Source organism: Misgurnus anguillicaudatus, chromosome 17, assembly GCF_027580225.2.
Source record: "Misgurnus anguillicaudatus chromosome 17, ASM2758022v2, whole genome shotgun sequence".
Classification (NCBI taxonomy): Eukaryota; Metazoa; Chordata; class Actinopteri; order Cypriniformes; family Cobitidae; genus Misgurnus; species Misgurnus anguillicaudatus.
Genome location: NC_073353.2, coordinates 25,295,807 through 25,319,126, shown reverse-complemented (window position 1 = coordinate 25,319,126; position 23,320 = coordinate 25,295,807). Strand labels below are relative to the sequence as shown.

General features: G+C 40.1%; 1 protein-coding gene across 3 annotated transcripts in view; it reads right to left on the bottom strand.

Moving 5' to 3' along the window:
* klf12b (Kruppel like factor 12b) overlaps nucleotides 1–22,670 on the bottom strand; it is a 47,018-nt gene extending 24,348 nt beyond the window's left edge. The window contains exons 1-2 of one of the 3 annotated variants that reach the window (XM_055215287.2): nucleotides 22,444–22,670; nucleotides 4,624–4,706 (exon numbers count right to left, since the gene is read on the bottom strand). In XM_055215287.2, the coding sequence (XP_055071262.1) occupies nucleotides 4,624–4,689 (66 nt within the window). In that variant the 5' untranslated portion in view covers nucleotides 4,690–4,706; nucleotides 22,444–22,670. The remainder of the gene's footprint in view (nucleotides 1–4,623; nucleotides 4,707–22,443) is intronic. The other 2 variants (XM_055215285.2, XM_055215288.2) reach the window with 2 other exon arrangements.
* Between the last annotated feature and the right edge of the window lie 650 nt (nucleotides 22,671–23,320).

The window sequence follows — 23,320 nt, the reverse complement described above, 5'->3', positions numbered from 1 at the left end:
GTGGGAGTTTTAGAAGAATCTCTTTAAAGGATCTCTTAACAGAAATGCAATATAATATACATAACTATATTATCAGTGGTGTATAAAGACCTTACATATAACCTGCATTGTTTTTATAGTTTTAGAATGAGACGATTTATCTACATACACTGCGGGTACCCTGGCATGGAAGTCGCTGCCATGTACATTGTCTCAGTCAATGACATGTATGTCCTGTGGCAGCTACTGTAGCTTCTCTTTGCATTTCGAAATTGAGGGGTGAGCTGTTGACTGAGCTGTTCGTTGCAATTTACCACTAGGTGCATGCTAAAAAAGCACACTGGACCTTAGTGGAAATGTGCTGACATGATGACACACTCAGGTCAGGTCATTCAGGGATCAAAGGGCATTGTCACAGGCCAGGAAAAATAAGCCAAAGGTCAGGGTAACAATACTGAATTGACTGGGAAGTATGAAAACAGCATTATCTGAACAAAGGGTTTCTTCTCTGCAAGTGCGTTCACGCCGATGACAATGCTTCAATCGTGATTATGCCTCTTTTAGCACCTTTTAGCCGAAATGAAATGGACAATGAAACATTTTCACAGTTCTACTCAAATGACTGGTGGGTCTATTATGGGATTATGAAAATATCTTAAAGGCAGTTTTTTGGTGGCCATCTGGAAGTCCTAAAGGTTGCATTTAAGATTTAAACACTTAAATAGTTCACCCCAAAAAATGTTTAATTCAACTACCCTCCAAACATTATTCAAAATAAATGATTTTGCATTCCATAAATACAAGTCATACAAATTTATCAAGCGACATTTGGAACGATTAGATAATTTCAGATTTAAAAGGATTAGTCCATTTTCTTAAAAAAATCCAGATAATTTACAAACTACCATGTCATTCAAAATGTTGATGTCTTTCTTTGTTCAGTCGAGAAGAAATTATGTTTTTTGGAAAACATTCTAGGATTTTTCCCATTTTAATAGACTTTAATGGACCCCAACACTCAACAGCCCCAATGCAGTTTAAAATTGCAGTTTCAAAGGACTCTAAACGATCCCAAACGAGGCACAAGGGTCCCATCCAGCGAAACGATTGTCATTTTTGGCAAGAAAAATAAAAAATATGCACTTTTAAACCACAACTTCTCGTCTATCTCCGGTCCTGTAACGTGCCAGCGCGACCTCACGTAATTGCGTAATGCCATGGAAAGGTCACTTGTTACATATATGAAATGCACATTTGCGGACCATTTTAAACATTCGACATACAACAACATCGGAACGGTCCTCTTTCTCCACACTTGTAAACACTGAAGCGTAGTTTCGCATACATCATCCGTGACCTCTTGACGTGATGACGTATTGCTTGAGGTCGCGCTAGTGCGTCACAGGACTGAAGATAGATAAGAAGTTGTAGTTTAAAAGTGCATATTTTTATTTTTCTTGTCAAAAATGACAATCGTTTCGCTAGATAAGACTCTTATGCCTCGTTTGGGATCATTTAGAGTCCTTTGAAACTCAGTTGAAAATGCAATTAAGTGTTATGTTAAGTGTTGGGGTCCATTTAAGTCCATTAAAATGGGAAAAATACTGGAATGTTTTCCTCAAAAACATCATTTCTTCTCGACTGAACAAAGAAAGACATCAACATTTTGGATGACATGGTGGTGAGGAAATATCTGGATTTTTTTAAGAAAATTGACTAATCCTTTAAGAAATTTCATGTACGCCTTATTCAAATGATCTTCACTTTTTTAGCAAATTCTGTACATTTAGTGTTCAAAAATGCAGCACAGCTGCAGAGACATGGTAGTAATCAAACCCAATGAGTGAAAGTCTATTTGCATAGCATGCAATCAGCAACCTGCTAATGAGGGTTGCATAAAAGAAAAGAGAGGTGTCCCTGATGACCAATCAGCATCGCACTTCTCACTTTCTCAACCCAATTAAAAAAACCTGCCGCTGTAATGCCAACTGTATGAGCTCTCACGCCTTTCCTAGTAAAAGGCGCATAAGGCATTTAACATCAACCTCTGTGATGAACTCTCATTCAGACACTATTGAATCCTGTGATGTACCCTTCGGGGTATGCTTAAGAGGCTTAAGACTGCATTTGTATTTTTTTGTTTGTGTGCATGTATATAGGACGTTGTGGGGAGAGGCCCCCGCGGGCGCTGTGGCCTCAGGCTTTGCGGTCCAGAGAGATGAACCTTCTTCTCAAACTAAGCTCCTCTTTTTACAATGTATTCTGCATTTAAACCGCTTGTTAGATCGTTTTCAAACTCAGGTTTGAAGCACAAAAACAGCCAATAATTAAGAACGCCACTCGCATTATTATTGTGATGGTATCACTGGTTAATCTATTAGCGTTTATACGTGTATGTGATCTATACATTCTAAAAACCAACGGTGCTAAATAGCACTAAAAGTGGTTCTTTGCTCGTAATCAAGAATAACCATTTTTAGTGCCATATACAGGGTTCCCACACCATAGTTAACTTCAAATTCGAGGACCTTTCAAGGGATTTCCAGGTCCAATACCCTCAAATTCAAGGACTAAATGTGGGGACACATTTCAAGTGAGAGCAAGGTTACATCATGTTACCTTTCAAGAAACATTGTTACAGTTCCATTTCGAGGGAACTCATGCTGCGTCACTGCGGTGACACTTTGGGGACGCGTCCAGGGGTAAGTGCATCTGAATGTGTATATCAAATTCAACCAATGGTGAGGCTTAACGACAAAGACTGGGTGACGTGGGAGCCAGGAAGTATATCGCTATCTGAAATATTGCCAAAGACGGTGTTACAGGGACGCAGGAAGTATGGTAAGGGAGACGCAGCATCTTGTTCCCTTCTCAGGGAACAACAGTTACATACGTAACCCGAGACATTTTCATTTGTCACACAACTATGCAAAAAAAGCATTTTTGTATGAATCAACATTCGCACCCAGAAGATATAAGCATTTAAAGCGAACAGGTTAGCATGTGTGCTTAAAAAGTCTAGAATTTGTATGATATTATCTTACACTGAACAGGGAATAATATGGATTTTTTTCCAGAAAACTTCTTGCACAAAATAGATTCAAGCACTTTCAATGACCTGTATCTCTGTATGTATATTTTCAAAAACTTCCCAGGGCCTTGAATTTTTTTCCCCCAGATTTACAAACTTTCAAGGATTTCAAGGACCTGTGGGAACCCTTGCATATAGCACCAGTGAAGCACCTGTGTAGAACCATATAGTGCTATGAAGAACCATATGTGGTGCTATAGTGGTGCTATATGGCCCCCGTATGGTTCTTCATAGGTGCTTTATCGGTGCTATAGCACTAAAAATTGTTCTTCTATGATTACGAGCAAAGAACCACTTTTTGTGCTATTTAGCACTGTTTGTTTTTAGAGTGGTGGAGAGATGAAAGATGAAACTGTAGCAAACTACGGTAAATGGAGCATATGCATCCTCCTTTAACACGTAAACCCCCAAGCAAATCAAAGGCTTTGGGTTGGTGTGTGAAAACTGAAAACCTTTTGTTTGCATGCTGATCCTTTTCCTTGTCTGAACAAATGTTTCCGAACCTCAACCGCAGACGTTTTTTGCTTTCAAAGCTGTGGTTTCCACCTTCGCTCTTTACTGATCTTTTCATTCCTATCTGAGCGCAGGAGATAAGACCAAAACCTTGTTTTACAAAGTCACTGTATAGCATGATAGTGCTACATATCACAATCTTTTTCCTAATTTATAAACTTAGCTGAATACCATTCAAATAAAAAAATTGTAATGCCTATTTTGCTATTGCGTGCCTATTTTTGTAGGCCTAACTGGGGCAAACCGTTCTCAGCAAGCCCCTGGCATGTGGCCACGTGAATGTCGGCCATGTCTGAGCGATGAGATGCACTTCAAAGAGGCATTGTGTAGGTTGCTCACTTCCTGCCGCTTGGCAGCATCTCGACACATATGGATAAATGTGTCTCACAGCCTTTGGCAGGAAGCAAGCAAGGTGTTGTTAAGATGTTCTGATTTGTGAGACATACTATTGGCTCTCAAACTTTTTTAAGCAGTAAGAAAATCTGCATTCCCTTGTGTGCATTTGCTACTGGCTTTTTGGTACATTAACCAAGTAATTATTAGTGAACGGTTCACAAAGTAGTGCATCACTGTCAATAATGAATACTTATAATGAGTCTGATCAATATCGCTTGACTTGCATGGCACTCAATCAATGTTTTATGCTACGCTATGCATTTCTAAGGCAAGTGCTTAATGATAGTCAATCTGATGTGTGTTTGGATAGTTGTGGTCACGTGCATTTAGGCAAGGAACATGTGATAGAAAAAGTAGAAAGAATGGCTTTCTACAGCATCTGTGCTTTCGCCCTGCCAAAATGGCTGCCCTGGCTGCAGTGGCCCTGACTTTGAGCCCGGGGAGCTTTAATGCTCCAGCTGTGTCTTCTTTCCACAACCCTGCTCTCCATCGGGTCTGTTTCACACACACACCATTCCTGTCCAATGCCTGGGAGTAATTAGGGGTATCAGCATGAGGGGGTGGGTGGGAGTTAGGGGTGAAGAAATTGTACGGCAGCGTGGATGGGAGGGTAGAAATTGTATCAAAAACAACTGTTCTCTTACCCCTCTCTCAGATTCCAGAGGTTCTGCTTTGACTCGGACTGCAGGCATTCCGTCTAGCATTAACATCCTGTTTTTGATGGCGTCTGCGAGTCGAGAGAGAGAAAAAGAGAAAAGGATGAGAAAGCTGCTGCGTGTGACTCCTCTCACCTTTTCGGGATTCGAGTCAGATCTAGAACGCTCTGAACAATAGCGCAGACTGCAACAGAACAGGCAATGATGTCATGGTATGCAGTTAGTAAACAGTTCGGATTTAAGTCAGAAAGTACACAGACGCATCTGGTCAGTATTTTGGCTGGTATTTTACACCTCAAGGGATTTGGAGATAGAGCGGAACAGAATGCAGAATAGTATGAAGTTTGCCCCACTTTTGCAATACTGTAATTAAAATGAGAGGTCATGAGTTCGATTCCCAGGGAACACATATATATTGCCAAACGTATACACGTAAATATTAACCTTTAAATCTGTTTGTTGTGCATTCACATTCCAACAGTATGCCTGGTGTAAAACATATCCTGCAGAGCTTCCGTTACCCGCAAATAGGAAAGAATGTTCAGCGTCACCTACTGTACGTGACCTGCTACAAGTCTATGGGTCAGAGCTATCCAAGCAAATGTGCACAAACATACGCACACGCATATCAACATACTGTATGCACAAACACAATCGATGCTCTCTTCCCTATTCCCTGACATCTCTCTTCTTGGATATTCACACAAAAGATACGGCTTTCAAACAGAATCCACTTCTCTATGAAAACCCCCCTCAGGCGTCAGAGTGTTGGAACAAAAGCTACAGTCTCGTTACAGCTCGCCGCTTCAGACGCTCTCGCACATGAAAAGTGGCCACCTCCCTCAACATCCAAGGATGCATGAGGAGACGGCTTTAATGAACTGGTGGAATCTGATTACAAGTTAATATAGCTCTTACACCACTGAATGATGGTAAGTTGAGATGTTGCAGCACTCCCACTGAGCCAGTTTCTCTTCCCTGTCTACTCAATTTACCATGTTTAACACCATAAAGGCACAGTAATAGACACATAAGCATCTTGGGAAATGCAATATTCATGTTTCCTCATGTTTGTTTGGATTTCTCTTGTTGAAAGGGACAAGCATAAATTTTAACGCGCTAAAATGGAAAAGAGTTGCCATCTGCGGCAATGAGTTTAATGCACTTTTTGACGTTTTTAATTACTGTTCTGAAGTTGAAAACTCATAAAACTGAGCACAAATTACAGTGTGTGTTAACAATCTAGATGATGACAAAAAAGATGGATCTGGCAGATGTTTATTTCCAAATAGACTTACAGTACCGTGCTTTCAAGGAATACATTATTATCAGTGTGTGCATGTGTGTGTATTCTCAAGAGGATTGAATTTATAACCTTTGATCAAACCCATGAACCCAATGCTTCAGGAATCAGAAGAGCATCTGCCACACGTCCTGTGAAGCACTAACAGTGGACAGTGTGCCTGTCAGAATTGCTATGAAAAAAGGGAACCTTTTGAAACCAGCCAATCCAAACAATGCGATTCAGCCTCAAATGGAGCTGTCCTGAAGTAACCCATGCACTTATTATTTTAGCAGCAGCACATGAAGGAATGCAAGCAAAGCAGATATACTTTAAACATCTCTATTACAGTACACTTCACTCCTGGCATTGGCAGCAGGAAATGAAGCCCAGATCTCGACTCAGCACTTGGACTCATTCTGGTGAAGACGGGACAACACTACCCACCATATTAACCCTTATGAATTACCCATGCTTATATTCATGCTGGCTTGTGAGCCATTAGTAGATGCACAGTTTAACTTAATGAAACAAGCTTTCTGGCTGTTCTTGAAGAGCTGCTGAGCCAGGCGGAGTGAAAAGAGAAACATATCAATGTGAATTGTAACCATAGACTCTTGTCATTGGCAAAGCAGGCTTCCAAGCAAATCTGTGTGCATTGGATTGATATTGGGATCAGGATGTCCAATGGCTCCAGGTAGTGGTGGGCTGAGATAATGTTGCCTTGGCAACCCAAGCCGGAGCTCAGAGGTTTATTGTCCTTCTGGATTGACGTGTGAGGTTTCACAAATGACCGGGGCAACAGCCTGATGTATTTTGTGTCCAAGATCTAGCCAGGGAGCTGTCACCACGCTCTTGTGTATCACGCAAGCATATCACTCCAAGACGTTGATCATTAGATCAGATAAATGAACCAGGCTCTTGCCTAACTAGCCTTGTCCCTTAAGAGAGCTCCAAATGGGAAATCAATACAGAGAGCAAGGTCTCAGTTGTTTCATTAACCATCAAATGAACAGATTATTAGCATAATTGAGTACAGCACCGTGAGGTTAACATTTAGGCACGATTTGTCTATCTTAACTCCAATTGATTAACACTTAATCAAGGTGGATGGTGTATCGTAAACTGTATTTAACGGCGGCATGGTGATACGGGAGTAATGATGACTAATTTTCGATTAATCTTCCTGTCTTCTCCAAACCGTGTTATAGCTCCGAGTTGGATCTTTGTGATTTATCTAAACCAGTGGACTGTACTGTCAATGCATTTAACTGGTGATCCTAACAAAAGACTGAGAGGACACAACATTGTGTTTTATATAGAAATCTTAATGGAAATGCTACAACACACCAGTATAGCACTTATTTTCCTTGACAAGCCATTGATTAGATCATTCATGATGCACACCTACTGACTGGATGAGCCAATGTATGTTAAAGACCCGGAGAGATGGAAGGAGAGTGATTGAAAGAAAGATTAAGATCACCTTTCCATTTCACCAAAGCTCTGAAATTGCGATCCCAGGTGTTATGAGAATGTGTGCATGGGAGGTGCAGTAGCTGAGTGCTCAGGCATCTCATTGCCATGCACGGCTGGAGCCATCCCCCAAGAGGCTCCCTGAGAAGAATGAGGCCAATTCAACTGGAAACGGGGCAACAGGGAGGGGGTCCGCCTGGGATTTGATTCCGGACGAGGATGGGGAGACAGGGGAGGGGATTGGCCGGCACTTCTATGCCCAGTCGTAGCTTTAGAATACCCTGATGGCCATGGGTGCAGACTGAGGCACAGTACAGGGGTCAGGATCGCCGACCAGACCCAGTGAAATGACAAGCGGATCAATATGAGGTGACAGGCTTGGGTGGAAAAGCCTGACACTCTGGGACCCCACGCCGACCTTGCCACAAAATAATTTAAAGAGCATTCAACTTGCCCCCCTCTAAAGTTGAGTGCAGACCTCATTGTGCAGCTTTCTGCCTCTCCAAGCCTGGTTTGGCATTGATGTGAGGGACGTTACAGTGCATGGCAAGAACCTCTATTTAAGAGGTTGGTGGTTTGTTTGGAAAAAAAACTTTTTGGAGCATTTGGAGCTTAGTGTGGGGTATAGAATACTCAAAGCTGAGAAAACACCCAAAATTCCAAGCATATACTGTAACATGAAAAGGACACAATGAGGAGCATGATTACATTATACATAATCTGAGATTTTAGGATATTGCACTCGAGGAGTGGCATGCTAACATATGAGTTCCCGCGGTTCTGCCAATGCTTTGTTCCCATGTCGAGAGCCCTGAGCAACTGTGGGCATCTGTGGCACAGAGGTTGGTCCTGCTGCCATGGGCCAAAGGGGGAAATGCGGATGGGGGTGAGAGGAGGAGGTAGTTGGGGAGGGATGTTGGGATTTGAGCAATGGAGCTCGGCCAAAAGCCAGACAACCACATTGAAATCTCAAATACATGCCAACATATCCTCTCGGTCTCAACCAGAGAAAAAGAACAGCATTTTATGTAACATCAGACTTCACATTGAGGAGAAGGGCTATTGAGAGACACTCCCTGCTGAGCTCTTGTAAATAGATTACCTTGCATTCTGAGCTGTAGAAATACTTCGGAGACACTTTAAATGTAAACGGGTGTAAGTGCACCACTGGTGTCTCCAAATGAAATTGCAAATATAAAAGCTATTTCCTTGCTATTGTGAAGACCTGCCTGACAAACATCTTGCAAACACTAGGATGAAAAATCTTTTTACATGCACTTTTTTACATTACTTCCTCTGGTCACTTTCACACATTGTCTGCAAGACAGAGCTCAACTCTGCACTTCCCTTTTTGGAGCCCCCTAAAAAACAGCCAAAAATGACGAGTCAGCGCTCTCCCATCCCCAGCAGTGAACATCCAAGCTAAATATTCAGGCTGAATACCACTTTTCCATCTACAGACATTCTGGAAACTATTCATTGGTTTGTGGGCATAAACAATAAACTTTTGGTTTAGTTGACTTTATTTCACTGACAAAAAGTACCATGGTATTACTTAGACTGCATTCTTGTTTGGACTAACATGTTAATACCCTGGTATATAAAGTTCCTGTTACCTACCTCAGACGTTGCCAAGTTTCAACCTTGACCTGCATTTAACCTCACATCCCAACCTCATCCATATCTAAAGTCAACCATACATTAACACGATGGACTGCAAGCCTACATTATTAGATTCAAATCTATACAAGTATGCATGTCTTGTTTAAATACATGTTTGTGTCCGCCTGGGTAGACTGGGTTCTCCAGCCCATTTTGGCTCCTCCCAAGGTTTCGTCCTTGTGTTATCTAAACACAAGGGCGTAGGGAGAATCTGTAAAATGTGCTTGACTATAAAACTACTCACTATAAAACTTATCAGCTTAAGAATATATATGACTAAGTGTCATAATTGTACCATCTGATATAATCAGTGTATTGTTTTGTTGCTGTAATATTGCTTGTTGGCCCACTTGGCAACATTTCAAATCATTAGAAGACTTTTAGAAGTTTAAAACTCAAGAGTTGCAAGCCTTCATGCTTAAAGGACCAACACTGAACCTTAAAAAAATCTTGTGTTGGACATTATCCAGCATAAAAAACGCACACATCCAAGCACATTCAAACACGCTCTGCGCGGTAGATATTAAAGAGTATAACCTTAACACTGCCCAAACTTCGGTTCGGTGTGGACTGTATTGCTTTGGTTAATCTTTTCTGGCACACTGTGAATGACTTCAGACTTTCCATTTCATAAGGCGCATTTTCCTTGGCAGGCGAGTCTGTCTTAAGACTTTGGCCGCTTTCGGGACATTTTTTGATTTGAGCTCCAGAGAAATGAGCTGCTTCTGTAACAGCTGAGTTTGTGGATGTTATTTGAGTGTGCGTTCTCTACCCCGCGTACCCAGACGGTAGCGACTCACCTCAGGGAGCCCGCTTTGCCATTTTCCTCTGGCTAAAAGCAGCCACACAACAACAATACTTGTCATTCGCTCAGCCTTCCAACCAAATAGATTTTCTGACTTGTAGCTCTATTTTGCTGAGTGTGACAAATGAACTTTGACAGAGAAATGAGTATGGGAAGTGCCAAAAAAGACCAAAAATAGTTTTCAACAGAAAAACTTAGGTCAAGAATATAAATTAGTCTTAACTCAAATGTTTTTAGGGCAATATCAATTCAATAAAGATATATAATCAAATCCAGTTCACCTATAAAAGAAAAAACATGCAAGTAAAGCACTAAAGCCCATCAGCATTTCTCTTTTTCCACAGAAAACAAATGCCTGGGCCTACACAAGATGCCACTCGATGCGCTCCGACAAGCCTCATTTAAGTTGCATTTAAGCATATATACGGACATGCGCGGCACAAACTGCAAATCTGGAAAAAAAATGTATGTGTTTCTGATTCTCAACCTGTGGATGGAGTTTGGGAACTTACAGCAAAGCACAGATGACAACCGGTTTACTCAAGACAGCGCAAGCTAGCATGAAGGTAAACCTAATCTTTTACATTATAGCAATGACCTTGTAGTGACGATTCTCTCAGACCAATCAGTCATCTACAGTGTTTTCGCGTTGCCCCAACCAAGGTGGTAGTAAAAAAGTAAATACTGCACCCAGTGGAAAAGCCCCCAAAAGTAAGCTGACCCGACCCGGACCAAACCAAACCGTGGAGTACTATGCAATGGAAAAGCGCCATATGTCTCACACACTTGATAGGAAGTTAGAGACCTTTAAAAGGAGGCTGTGGCTCCGGTAAACATTAAGCCAACTTTCCAAAACACAGGGTGATGGAAGCACCCACAGTCCAGCAGATTGCCCTTGGGCTCTGGCTATTTCTGCATAGGGAGATCCTGTGTCAGTGATTCAATGAGGATGAGACAGCTTGGCCGTGAGATATTGCCTCTCCACTCACAAACACAAGGTTGGGAGCCGTTCAAACAGTCCAAGTTGATGTTATAATATAAAGTATTGGCAGTGATTGGTAAATTTTAAGGAGGTAAATGTCAAAAGTTGTATACGTTAGACATGAAGAGAGAAGAGACTACATATTTTATGTTTCTTTTTACAACAAATTAATCAAAAACAGATACTGTATTAAGTGGATCCTATGCTACAGGATGGATTACTAAAAAAATGCTCAGTAACACTACAAATATATAAATATATATATATATATATATATATATATATATATATATATATATATATATATATATATATATGCATCACCATCTCAGTTGAGCAATAACTGCATCCTTTCCCCGGTCACCATGAACTGTCTTCTGTCAAAGTTTGTGAAAACAAAACGAAATGGTACATCCAAATGGTAAATACATCCAGAACACCTCAGCTATTCTGTTTGAAGGTTCAGGATGTAGCGCGCCTTTAACTAAGCAAAGGGACTTTCATGCTTTTTAGATTGTGGGTTTTTTTCAATCTCAACATGGTTTTGTAGTTTCTCGTAAGACTGTATGGCTTCCTGAGCTTTCTGGTTCCTCTGTCATTTCTGACCTCTGATGAACTTCTCATTATTTTTCACTATATAACACCCGCTACACACATATGTTAATACATCTTAAATTTATACACACATACTCAAGTACACTTATTTGAAATGAGTGTGCTGAGCTCAGCAGTGTCACACTATTTTAAGCATAGTCCATAATAGGAAATTGGGTTAAGTGGTAGATACAATTTTCACAATACAGTCAAAGTGATTACAAAAATGTGAATATAGTAATTAATTTAATATACTGTATCTGTCATTTGTTTTTATTAAGACTGAAGATACAATTTATGTGAATCAGTTTGCTAATCGTCATATATAATTTTCATTTTTATATATGCCTATGTTTTAAAATTTACATTATAAAACGGGCAGTTCTGGTTCTTCATTCTGATTGGTTGAAATGCGTTCTAAGCCGTGATAAAATACCCCGGTAAACCCACGGTTCAGACCGCATTACATAAGTATCACTGCGCCACTGTTGCTGCGTACTGATTTATAAAAAAATAAACACAACACTCTTTAATCATATTTTTCATTTGTATACAATTGCACAATTATGCCGATATCCAGATAAATTTCAATAATTATTGTTGAGTCATCTAATCAATAAAGATAAAACTCTCCCTTAGGAGTTTCTAACTCAAATTCATATTTCCGCTATCCATTGGGTGGCGATCTTACCCAACGTAAACACTAACGCATTCACTCAACACTAAAAACAGTGTGTTTTGATCAGGCTCTTACGGGCTCTGAATCTGATCTCTTACAAAAGTTATTCACATAAATGGAATTATCTCCGCTTTTAGCTAAAAAAAATTCAGAGGTGATAAGAGAACAAATTAAGGTAGGATGAAATGGTTTTTTATTTGTTTTTGTTTGAAAGCGGATGGTCTGTTCTTTCATTTGATATTTTATGTTTGTTTAAAGAAAATCCCGCTAATGTTATGCATATGAAGTAACTGTTTTATAAACGCAATAACCCCCGCGAAGCAGTGGGGTTACAGTGCACTTTATAACAGCTAAGGGGTTTTGCTTCGTGTCGTGCCTAAAAACGCCCCTTAGCTGTTATAAAATGCACTGGTAACCCACTGCTTCTTGGGGCTTATTGCTTTAATAACAATACGTAGGATTTTTTGTGTTGACTACCATGCATTGCTAAATTAATTAATCTTCATGATTACACATCAACATATTTTTTCTAATATGAAATCTCCTGTTACATTTCGCACACACACACTCCTCTTACATCGTAAAATGGTGGGCTGCCCGAGAGAGGTGTGACCCCAGTCACTGTTAGCACACCTACTCCCTCCCCCCTTTAGTTAAAGTGCAGTGGTCTCAGCGGCCCATGCTTTAAAATAGACCTGACACAAAAACCTCAATTGCTCCAAGAGGTATGGCATGGGTGGATTGGTCACCGCAGAGGGATTTCGCTCCAGAGAGCTGGACATTCATACTGATGATCTGTGTTGGATCAATAAGGAATGTGCATTTGCTGATACGCTGCCTCTGTTCTGTATTTTCTCCCTCCGAGCCCTCAGTGAACACAGGAACTGGAAATCCAAACCTCATCTCCAATTCAAAAAAGAAAACTAATGAACTGCCTCGGACCAGCAATGCCTCACAGCTCTTTCTCTCTCTCTCTCTCTGTGTGTGTGTATGTGTCTCCGAGTGTCTGCATTTAAAGTATTGTCTATGTTACAGTATTATGCACTGTAACAAAAAGATTATTTTACTGTATGCAATGTAATCAAATCAGAGACCTAAAAATTTGAAGCCTAAGTGTTGTTTCTTGTTATAGGTCATCGTGACTACCGAGTTCATTCATGTGTCATTCATCCACTTTTAATGAACCCAACCCATTGTAATTAATTAGTCTCGTCAGTAACAACTGATCGATGCTTTAACTTAAAGCTTGTATGTCCGCTGCTGTAAAAAATCCCTTTGGCGTCTCAGAGGACACATGACATGGCTCTTTTACCATTACAATTAAAAGCTGCACCTTTCAATATAGCAAGGTATTGAGGTAGGGTAAGCCCTGCCTGTCCATCCCTAATGCATGAATTTAAAAAACGCATTTCTCCCAATTAGTAATGCACGTCCTGTTTGTCATCCATTGACAATTGTTCGTAATGTGATTGACAGTTAAGAAGAATGCCCCGCCTCTACGCCTGCTAAGAAGGCTCTCACAGCTGTCCCCAACATTTAAGTAAATCCATTTAAAGGTGTCCAAAGCGAACTTTTAAAGGGCCATCTGTGTTAGCACCAGCTGTGGACCGCAGGGTAGTTGTGCATGCGGGAAAGGTGGAAGTTGCGTCCAAAGACAACACAGATGCACAAACAACAATACCATTTCACACTCAAGCTGTGTACCCGGTCAAATTATTCTCGCAATACTAAATAACAGTAAAGGGTAACTCAGAAAAAGCCTCTAAATTGTGATTCAGTCTGTGAAGTCAAATTAGATGGTTTACTGTTTTTTATATAAAATCATCCTTGATTTACCATAAAGAATTTTCTCTGAAAATATAATCTTGATATCTTTAATATGAAGGTTGTGAAATGTGAAATCAATCTAACTTTGATGCTTCAAATATCTTATTTAGATAAAACATTAGCCTAGCTTTCACAGACAGGGTTATTTAATTAAAAAAATTAAATATACGCAATTCAATGACAATCTTGAATGACACTTCAAAAAGATTAAGCCTATCTTTCATAGCAGGTCAATGTACCACACCTGGAAATAAGAGCAGTCATACTTTGCATAGCGGTGAAGGTCGTACAGTGCTATAGAGTCTGAAGTATGTTTGTGGAGGTGTATTTGGAGGAACGATGAGGGTTTGTGGGTGGAGGTGTTGGAGTCTAATACAATCAGTACAATAACCCACTCCTCCTGTCTCGATGGGCCTGACTGCACTGCATCCTCCAGCTTTAATGGTGGATAGATTCTTTAAGACGCCACCCCTACAGCATCCTAATGCTTTGCACGCTGACCCCCTTCCCCCAACATATACACATATACATTTAGTGTTTGAGAAATACTTGCTGATCGATAACCATAGTTGATGTATGATAAAGCACAGTTATGACAATACAAAATATTGTAGTACTCTACATTTTAGTATTTACTTTGCTTTGCTTAAGTGCTTTTTTAAATCGTACCATAGTAAGAATTGAAGCATACTACAGTATTTACTACAGTTGACCAATTTATTGTAGTATAATTAAGCCTACAAAATACTATAGTTATTGTGGTATACATTTATAGTGTATTAATTACAAAAATACTATGTATCATACTACAATTTACTATGGTAAATACTAAAGTATACTATAGTATATTTTCATCTGGGCTCTTTTACTAGTATGCAACACTGATAATTGTTATGATTAATATTATTTTTCTGTTACTATATACAAATAAAAACACATCATATCTAAAAAACATAATTTTAATGATATTTAGAAGCTTAAAAAATGTTTTAAACATTAACTAAACTGTATTAATGACCGTCCCCCCAACAACCTAGTTTTCTAGGCTGTGTACGAAATAGCCCCCCATACCCTCATTCACTTTTCCCAAACATTAGTCCAGTAATATAGTTCACTCGAAGGAGTGAATGAAAACGAGTGGGTAAATTCCGACATTTGAGCGCTGCAGCTTGGGCGCCATTTTACGCAGAGACGTGCAAACCTCTGGGGACGAGGAGCGGCTAGCTGTGAGCATAGATATGTAAAAAGGCTAGATGTCTCGCCTGCGCTGCTGGCCAATTGAGTGGAGCGTCCGCATTTGGCGGCCATCTTACCACAGTGCGCTCGCTCACTCGTAGCATTGGGTTTTAAAGCAACACTATGTAGTTTCCATGTAAAAATTACTTATAGCTCTTCCATGTGGTTGAAAAGTGCAACAGTGCCTGGTATCAGACACTCTTCTGCAGGCAGGGGGAGGGGCAGGGCTGTGTGCTCTACCCTCCACCGCCACTTTCAGAGTGTGCTTGTAGCAGCTAGGTTGCAGCAACAGTACAATTTGTCCAGTTAAAAGTTGTTCTATCACTGAAATAATTTTAGAGACATTATAAAAACATTATAAAAAACTACATAGTGTTGCTTTAATGAAGCAGGTACTTTCAAATGACCATAGCTTGCTTAATTTTTTACCGATTTTCAAACGGTTTGGTTTGTTATAAACGTCAAAGATGGATCTATGACACTGCATACTCATACTAAAAAAAAATTAATGAAACATGTTAAGGCATCCAGAATTATAGCCATGTTAATAACGTTTGTAAGAAACGTTGGTAGAAAATTGAGGAAGTTATAGTCATTTAAAAGTACCTGCACCATTAAACCCAATGCTACGAGTGAGCGAGCTGTCAGAGGTAAGATGGCCACCAGGTGATGATGTTAGAGACTCCGCAGTAACACATCTAGCCTTTATACATATCTATGGCTGTGAGTGTACATCGGTTGTACACTCATTATTGCGGTGCATTGTGGGGTTGTGTGGGTGCACTCATTAATGTCCACTATGATTTTGGACACCACTAAAAATAGATGTTCCCTCAAATAGTGCACTATTTAAAAGTACAGGGAGTTATTTTCAGACACAGCCCTAGTAGTCTCTTGAAGGACGCCATGCTGTTGTCACATAATCAAATAATTTAAAGAGAAATCAAAATTTCATGTCCATTTGTTTATTTGTTAAGCAGTCTTGTATTAAACAGGATTAAAGTTGATATCAAGCTGATGTCATCAGAAAAGGATCGGTAGTTTTTGATTTCATGGGTACTTTTAAGTGCAGTCAGCCAGTAATTTTTGCAAAATAACCCCCCACAATTTTTTAAATAATATTTTTTACAACTGCTTAAGATGTAAACATGAACTCAAATGTACAACTTAAGAAACACACAAGGGTAACATCCACTTGTGGACCCACCTAGTGTTCTGTACACACATTCTCTGATTGAGCAATGGCACTGATGTCAAACAAGAACCATGTCACAACACATGAAGTGAGGGACACGTAATCTCACACACTTTTTTCCTCTGCAAATCTTAAACCTCCCGTATTGCTACATTTAGTAAAATAACAACTACAGGCCAAAAAAATCAGGGGTTCAGGGTTCAACCGACTTAAACATTAAGTAATACAGGAAGTCCTTGCAAAGGTATTTTTAAACAGAAATTTGACCCATTCCGGCACCCATAGAGCTGCTTAATAGAATAAGCAGCTGGCTTTATATTCATGCTTCACATGCAGCGACAGTCTGATTTTCAGTTTAATTTTCCATGTTTTCTGATAATATCCAGCTTTCGTTGCCAGGTACGAGTCATAGTGAGTCGATGGAGGGATATATGACATAGACTGGGGATGTCTTTAAAAGCTGAGCCATGCATGCTGTGCTAAACCTTTGGTTCGTAATTGACTCCACATGTTGTTTGCATAATTCCCCAAACACCCCCCTCCAAGCCAACTCCACCCCCCAACCAGAGACCTACAAGTAGTAACAAAGTTCACACAGAGATTTCCAAATCTTCCACCTATCTTTGTATACGAGCATCAAAGGAAAGCATCTAATTCTGTCAACATCACCAACACAATTTCTGTAAGCAAGAGGGCTGAGCGGTGATTGGTCAGCTGATGTTGGCTTTACAGTGCCCACGCAGGAGAAGAGTGGGTGAAAGATGCGAATGTGGGTATGAGGGTACAACTATGTGGGTCTGAGGTTCTTTCTCTCCCTGTTCGTTTCAACATTTCGCTAAACTGACAAAATGTTCTGCTGCGTGTCCTCTGGTGTGTTCAACCCTTGACCCTCATGTCCAGCAATGGTTTGTTTACTGAAGCTGTGTACGGGAGGGGGAGGAATGACTGTTGAATACCGACACAGTAAGCATGTAGAAGTCTACATCTGCTTCAAGTACAGTCGACACAACTCGGCACAAATGATTTATGACAACTGTCAGGATCCTTCATTGGTAACTCTGTAAATATACTATGCTCTGTGTATCCGTCATGTAAAGTGTTCCAAACAGGCTTTACTGTGTAAAGATGTGAAACGAAATTTACGGAGACATGATGTCATTTTTTTAGGATAATTAGACATCGAATGGCTCTGCTTGATGGTGAGAAAAATTAAGATGAAAAGAAATGCACCATATACTGTCTATGTGCCGTTCTCTGACTGCCTGTCGTCATGACAACACAGTTAGCGCACCTTGCTGCCGTCTCTTAACCTGAGATGACTTTTATAAACTTAATGGAAAAACAATTAGTCAATGTAGTTCCTCAAGGCATAAATATACAGCCAAGATTTCTTCTGAATTGTATTATTTACAAGCCACAATAAAAATTTCAACATTGTACATGTCAACCGAAGCATATATTTACATTTATTGATTTAGCAGAAGCTTTTATCCAAAGGGACTTAGAAAGAAAGTGGAATCGTTTAAAATTATGTCTAATAAGCCAACAATAGTCTACAAAGCTAGTAGTAATAGAGTTGACGCTATGCAACATCTTAGCATTGCCAGCGTGATCTTTACAAGTTGGCTAATTCGGATGAATTTCTATAAAGTGAATTGTAGAAAAATGTATGATTATTTATTAGCATTAATAAAAGAATTAACAAAGCCCCGCCCTTGACCCCTCCCCTCTCCATGTCAGTGAAGCAGACCGTACAAAAACGTATAAAGAAGATCGTACACAATCAAGACTGCACCGACATTTCTCTGCATGTTACGTTTTGATTTTTACTGCCATAATTCACAGTGAATTTTTTTAATTTTTAAGAAATTATATCATCGTCCTTCTTGTATTACCAAACAATGAAACCAAAAGCATATTGTCTGCAATTAATAACAACAAATTATTTTTCATTCAGTTCAGTGTGATGAGCAAGAGCACACCTGTATCCATCTCTGCCTTGAAGGCTATCATTATAAAGACACGCTCTGCATGCTGTTGACTAGGATCAGTGATAGACTGAACATTAACTTAACATGTCCACAATAAATATGCTGTTCTTTAGTGGATTGCCGCTGTAGTGTGATTAAGGGCAATGCTAAACATTAAAAAGACACGGGGGCATTCCCTCGGGTCAAGCCAGAAACAGACGGGGCCAGTTTGGGATTCAATCCTAGTACCGCTGCCTGGCCTGGAGCTTTCGAAGATTTCCTAGATAATCCCTTAAGGCGTCCAGTCTAAAGCAAGTTTCATCAATAATTTACTATCCCCAGCCCACCTGTGCGAAGCTCCTCCGAGCAGAAATCTGCTAACCTTTAATTCCTGATGCACATGGCTAGCATGGTTCAATCAAGAGACCGTTTTAATAGAAACTTCCGGTGCAATGGAAAATAGTGCTGATAAGCAGATATGTGTCCTGTGATTATTGGGTCCTATTATTGAGCCCTCTATCTGCCCCTCTATCTGTCATCTCAGAGGCGTGGACAAAATCCTCCAGTACTCTTCTGATAGAGACTATAAAGCAATCAAATATACCTTACAAAGTCAATAAAAGCGAATTTAACTCTGACTTTTCTCTTTAAAGGCTCTCTAAGCGAATAATGTGCGACGTCACTTCCTGTTGATGTTTGAACTGTTTTCAAACAAACGGAGCGTAGCTAACGCCTCTCCCGTCCGTGCTTTCATGAACGCGCCCAACCCCCACCCCCAAATCCTTCTTGTCATTTATTGGCTGGAACACTTTGTTATGTTTTGTTGTGCTAGGTTTGGCCACTATGTTGATATTGCCGTTTGTCGAGCCTAAGCTGTCTACAGAGATCGCCTTTTTTTACAGTTTGATCAGCGGACAGGCAGCAAGCAGATAGTGAGGAGATGTTTGCTGTATGTAACAAAAAATGTTTTATGGTCTAAAACGCGTCAATTCGCTTAGAGCGCCTTTAAGCTTTAAAGTCTTAATAAAGGACAAATTCATATTTTATATCAATCTAATTAATAAACAACTAGTCTATTGGATGTAAAAGTCTTGCATTTTGTGCAAAATTCACCACAACACTAAGATGTTCTGGGTTGTTGCCATGTTTCTGGTTGCCAAGGGTGTTTAAAATGGTTTGTGAAGCATTGTTATGGGGTTGCTAAGGTGTTCTGGCTTGTTTCAAGAGTGCCAGTAATATTGGATAGAACAAGATTGAACATTCCTATTATTATGAATAGAGGACAATGCAATGCTCGATATGGCTGCTCTGGCAACCGAAGTCCCACCTTCCAGTTAAAAGAACCAATTATCATTCGATAAAGACTGACGATTCTCTGGGGGAGGGGCTCTATAGACGGTTTCATCGGACGCACCTGCGTTGTCGCGGTTCCGTGTCTGGTCGGAAATTTTACTTCTGGTTTCTGTATGTTTAATGGTCTGACTAGTGGCTAAAATGAACACAATGGAACAAATACCTCGTCAAAAATAAAAAATGTTTTGGTTTCCTAAAGACAAAGGGAGACGGCTATCATGGATCACCACTAGGTGAAGGGAGGTTTGGCAGCTGGTTTGTAGTTAAAATTGTAGCCATTTTAGTAAGGTTATCTACTTGTTGTTTATTTAGCTTGTTATCAGAAATAAACGAATCGAAAAGGATTTTGTTGTTATTGATTCTTATGCTACGTACACACCAAATGCAGGGCATCGCGTTACTCGCTCTAGATTACTCGCGGGATTGAACTTCGTGTCATGCTAATTTTTCGTTCGAGTTGAATATTTTCAACTTGGGCGAATACATGTTAGGGGTGAATAGCGTGTGTTTTCGCAGCAAATGCGCCGCCCATATCACGTCATTCGCTTCGCCCCACACAAGGAGGCATCTGATCGCGTCTTTGCATTGACTGTGTATGTAATTTACTTGCCCAAATCGTTGAACTTGCATCTGGTGTGAACCCACAGTTAGGGAGTTTACCTGAAGTTACACGAGTTCCAGGATAGCCGCTTGTTTATGTTGCTACTGCTGAAACTGTCTAAACAGAGTCGTGTGAACTTGTGATCATGCGCAGTAGCTAAAATGACCTCGACAAAAATGTGTTTTCAGCACAATTTATGCAATTTATGAAACTAAAGTTATCGTACAGTTGATGCCAGGTTTGTTGATGAGAAATATATTGTTTAATTGTGATTTTAGCACCCGGTTTTAGAGATAAGTAGATAGGAGTTTAGTCTTGCATGACTGATATAACTGCCCAGAGGCAAATATGGCCGCCTAAATTCCCGACCTTAATTTCCGCGCACCTCGTCTGCAATCTTCACTTTTATTTCTCTGAGGGTTTTTTGTTGTTGTTGTTGTGTCTGGCACCGGCTGCTTGGAACTTTTATGACGTGAGGCCAAAGGTTAGGGGGCATCATGCAAGTTACGTTGCTAGGTAGGCCTACGAATTGTAACCTTATAAAAGAACCTAATAAAATATGAAAATATATATTCCGAAATATTTGATATAGGCTATAGAGAAAAAGACGCAAAATACATGTTTTTTATTTTGTTTTGACTAGCCCCAACCCGACCCTGCGGGGCTTACAGGTTATGAGACGACTCGTGCATCACTAGCGACTTCCCTAAAGGGACTTTAAGTGCACTGCAGAGTGTTGCTAGGGACTTCTGGGTGGTTGCTATATGGTGAATTCCTGGTGCCATTCTGGTCTCTAGATATTACCAGGATTCCTCCTTCAATGCAAAATCCTGATTGGCTCATAGAAGTAATTAAGACACTCCTCGAGAAGCAGCACAACTATAATAGTTTTGGTAAGAGGTTTGAAACAAACCCCAAGTATGAACAATAATGTAGATGCTTGCCTAAGCACTAACTACCATTCATATATAGTATCTTCAGCAATAATGATTTGCTTGGTGGTTTTGAACAATACACACGCAATTGGCTGTCTCCTGTGTTGTAGTAAGTGTGTGCATTAAATAAGCTCATCTCTGAGCCACATAGCCTTGAGCTGCAAAGGTCTCCCAGTTTAAGGCTGAGTGACCAACATTAGCACTGACAGTCTTAGACCGAGACACACTGTATCAAAGTACACACACACCACCCAATCCCAATTACACACACACACTGCCTGCACTTGCACAAAAGCACAACGACCTCCACACCGCTTCACCGTCTTTTGCGACCAGGTCTGCCGTAATTGAAAAGAACAGCCACGGGCCAGCCCACAGCCACATCACAACAACCCAGGAGCCCGACACTGACAGCCAGCCATCAATACCGATGTCTGTTCCTTGAGGAGCAGATGACATCCACGACACCACCCATGTAACACCCCGGTGCACACATACAAACGCACACCTCTCGCCCACTCGCTGTCCCTCCTCCACCACTTCAGTCTCTAATTCCTACCCCCGTTTGTCACCACGGTAACTCCGCTCACCAGGAAGCCTGTCATCTCTTTGGAGATACACGTGCCATCACCAAACACAAGATCGCGCTCACACGCGCTTACGCTCAATGAATGCATGAGCGCTTTTAACGGGGATCAAACTTTTCCAGCGAGAGAAACAGTGGCCACCAGGAGACCTCTAACTCGCTTCTCACACAAGCACACACTTCTCAGACTGTGTCAATATTTAAACCAGAAAACCATTTGCCTTTCCAATAAAAATACTCTGGAAATAATTTCCAAAGCATCTAAATATACAGCACCAGAAAAAACACTTTGTGAACCGAAGTGATGAACCACAACTAAACTCAAAACAATTTAGACGACTTTATAGAAGCCTAATTATTATTGTTCATATAAATACAATCTAAAATAACACTTTTAAGTGCACATAATAAAAATGACATCATGCTTTTTGTAATGTCTTCGGCCACCTGCATTGTACGGTGGTTAGAACGCTGGACAGCATCAGACTTGTCATCTGCCGTAACAGTACGATGACAGCTAAACAAGATGCGCAAAGCAGATACAAGCAAGCAAGTAAAAACATTCAAAGTACAGAAGAAATGACAGCAACAAAAAACAAGAGAATAATAATATATATAGACAGACCTGAGCAGAAGCTGCCGAGCGACAGAAACTGTCTTCCTTATACAGTCCGCTCTGTCTCTCTGTGACTCCCTCCCCTCTCTGCTCCTCTCAGCTGCTCAGGGCAGTTCTCAGGAAATGAATGGGAGCTCACAGAGAACTGTTGTACTTGCAAATGACTTACCACGGTCACATGATCCGCTAAATGTAGGGTGGGCCGGTGGGTGGAGGCTTCGTAAGCAAGAGAAGACAATATACTCTAAGCTTTAACAGCATGCATCGAATTACACGGGGCCCCTCGTGGGAGGTTTCCGACATGTCTCTGAGCACAGGCAGCGGAGAAACGGTACCTCCCCATTTAAAGGGGAAGAGAGAGAGAGGAGAAGAGAGACAGGTAGAGAAAGTCTAAATGGGTGCATATTTTCCCACACCTTTCTGCATTTCTCTGGAAAAATTGTGTTGGAATTTTACAATAACAGGGGAAAAGCAGAAAACATGTATGATAATAATTACATTAAATGTATATGTATATACCTAATTTTATATATATATATATATATATATATATATATATATATATATATATATATATATATATATATATATATATATATATATATATATATATATATATATATATATATATATATATATATATATATATATATTAAAAAACAAAAAAAATTTGAGAAACCAATAAATAAAACGACAAAAAAGATACACCGTTTAAGTGAATGGGAAGGACTGGCGTGTCATATGCACACCAAAGTGGAATTTGGCATATATATAGCTTTTATTTATATAGCTTTTAATATATATATATATACATATATACATATATATACACATATACATATATACATATATATACATATACATATATACATATATATACATATAC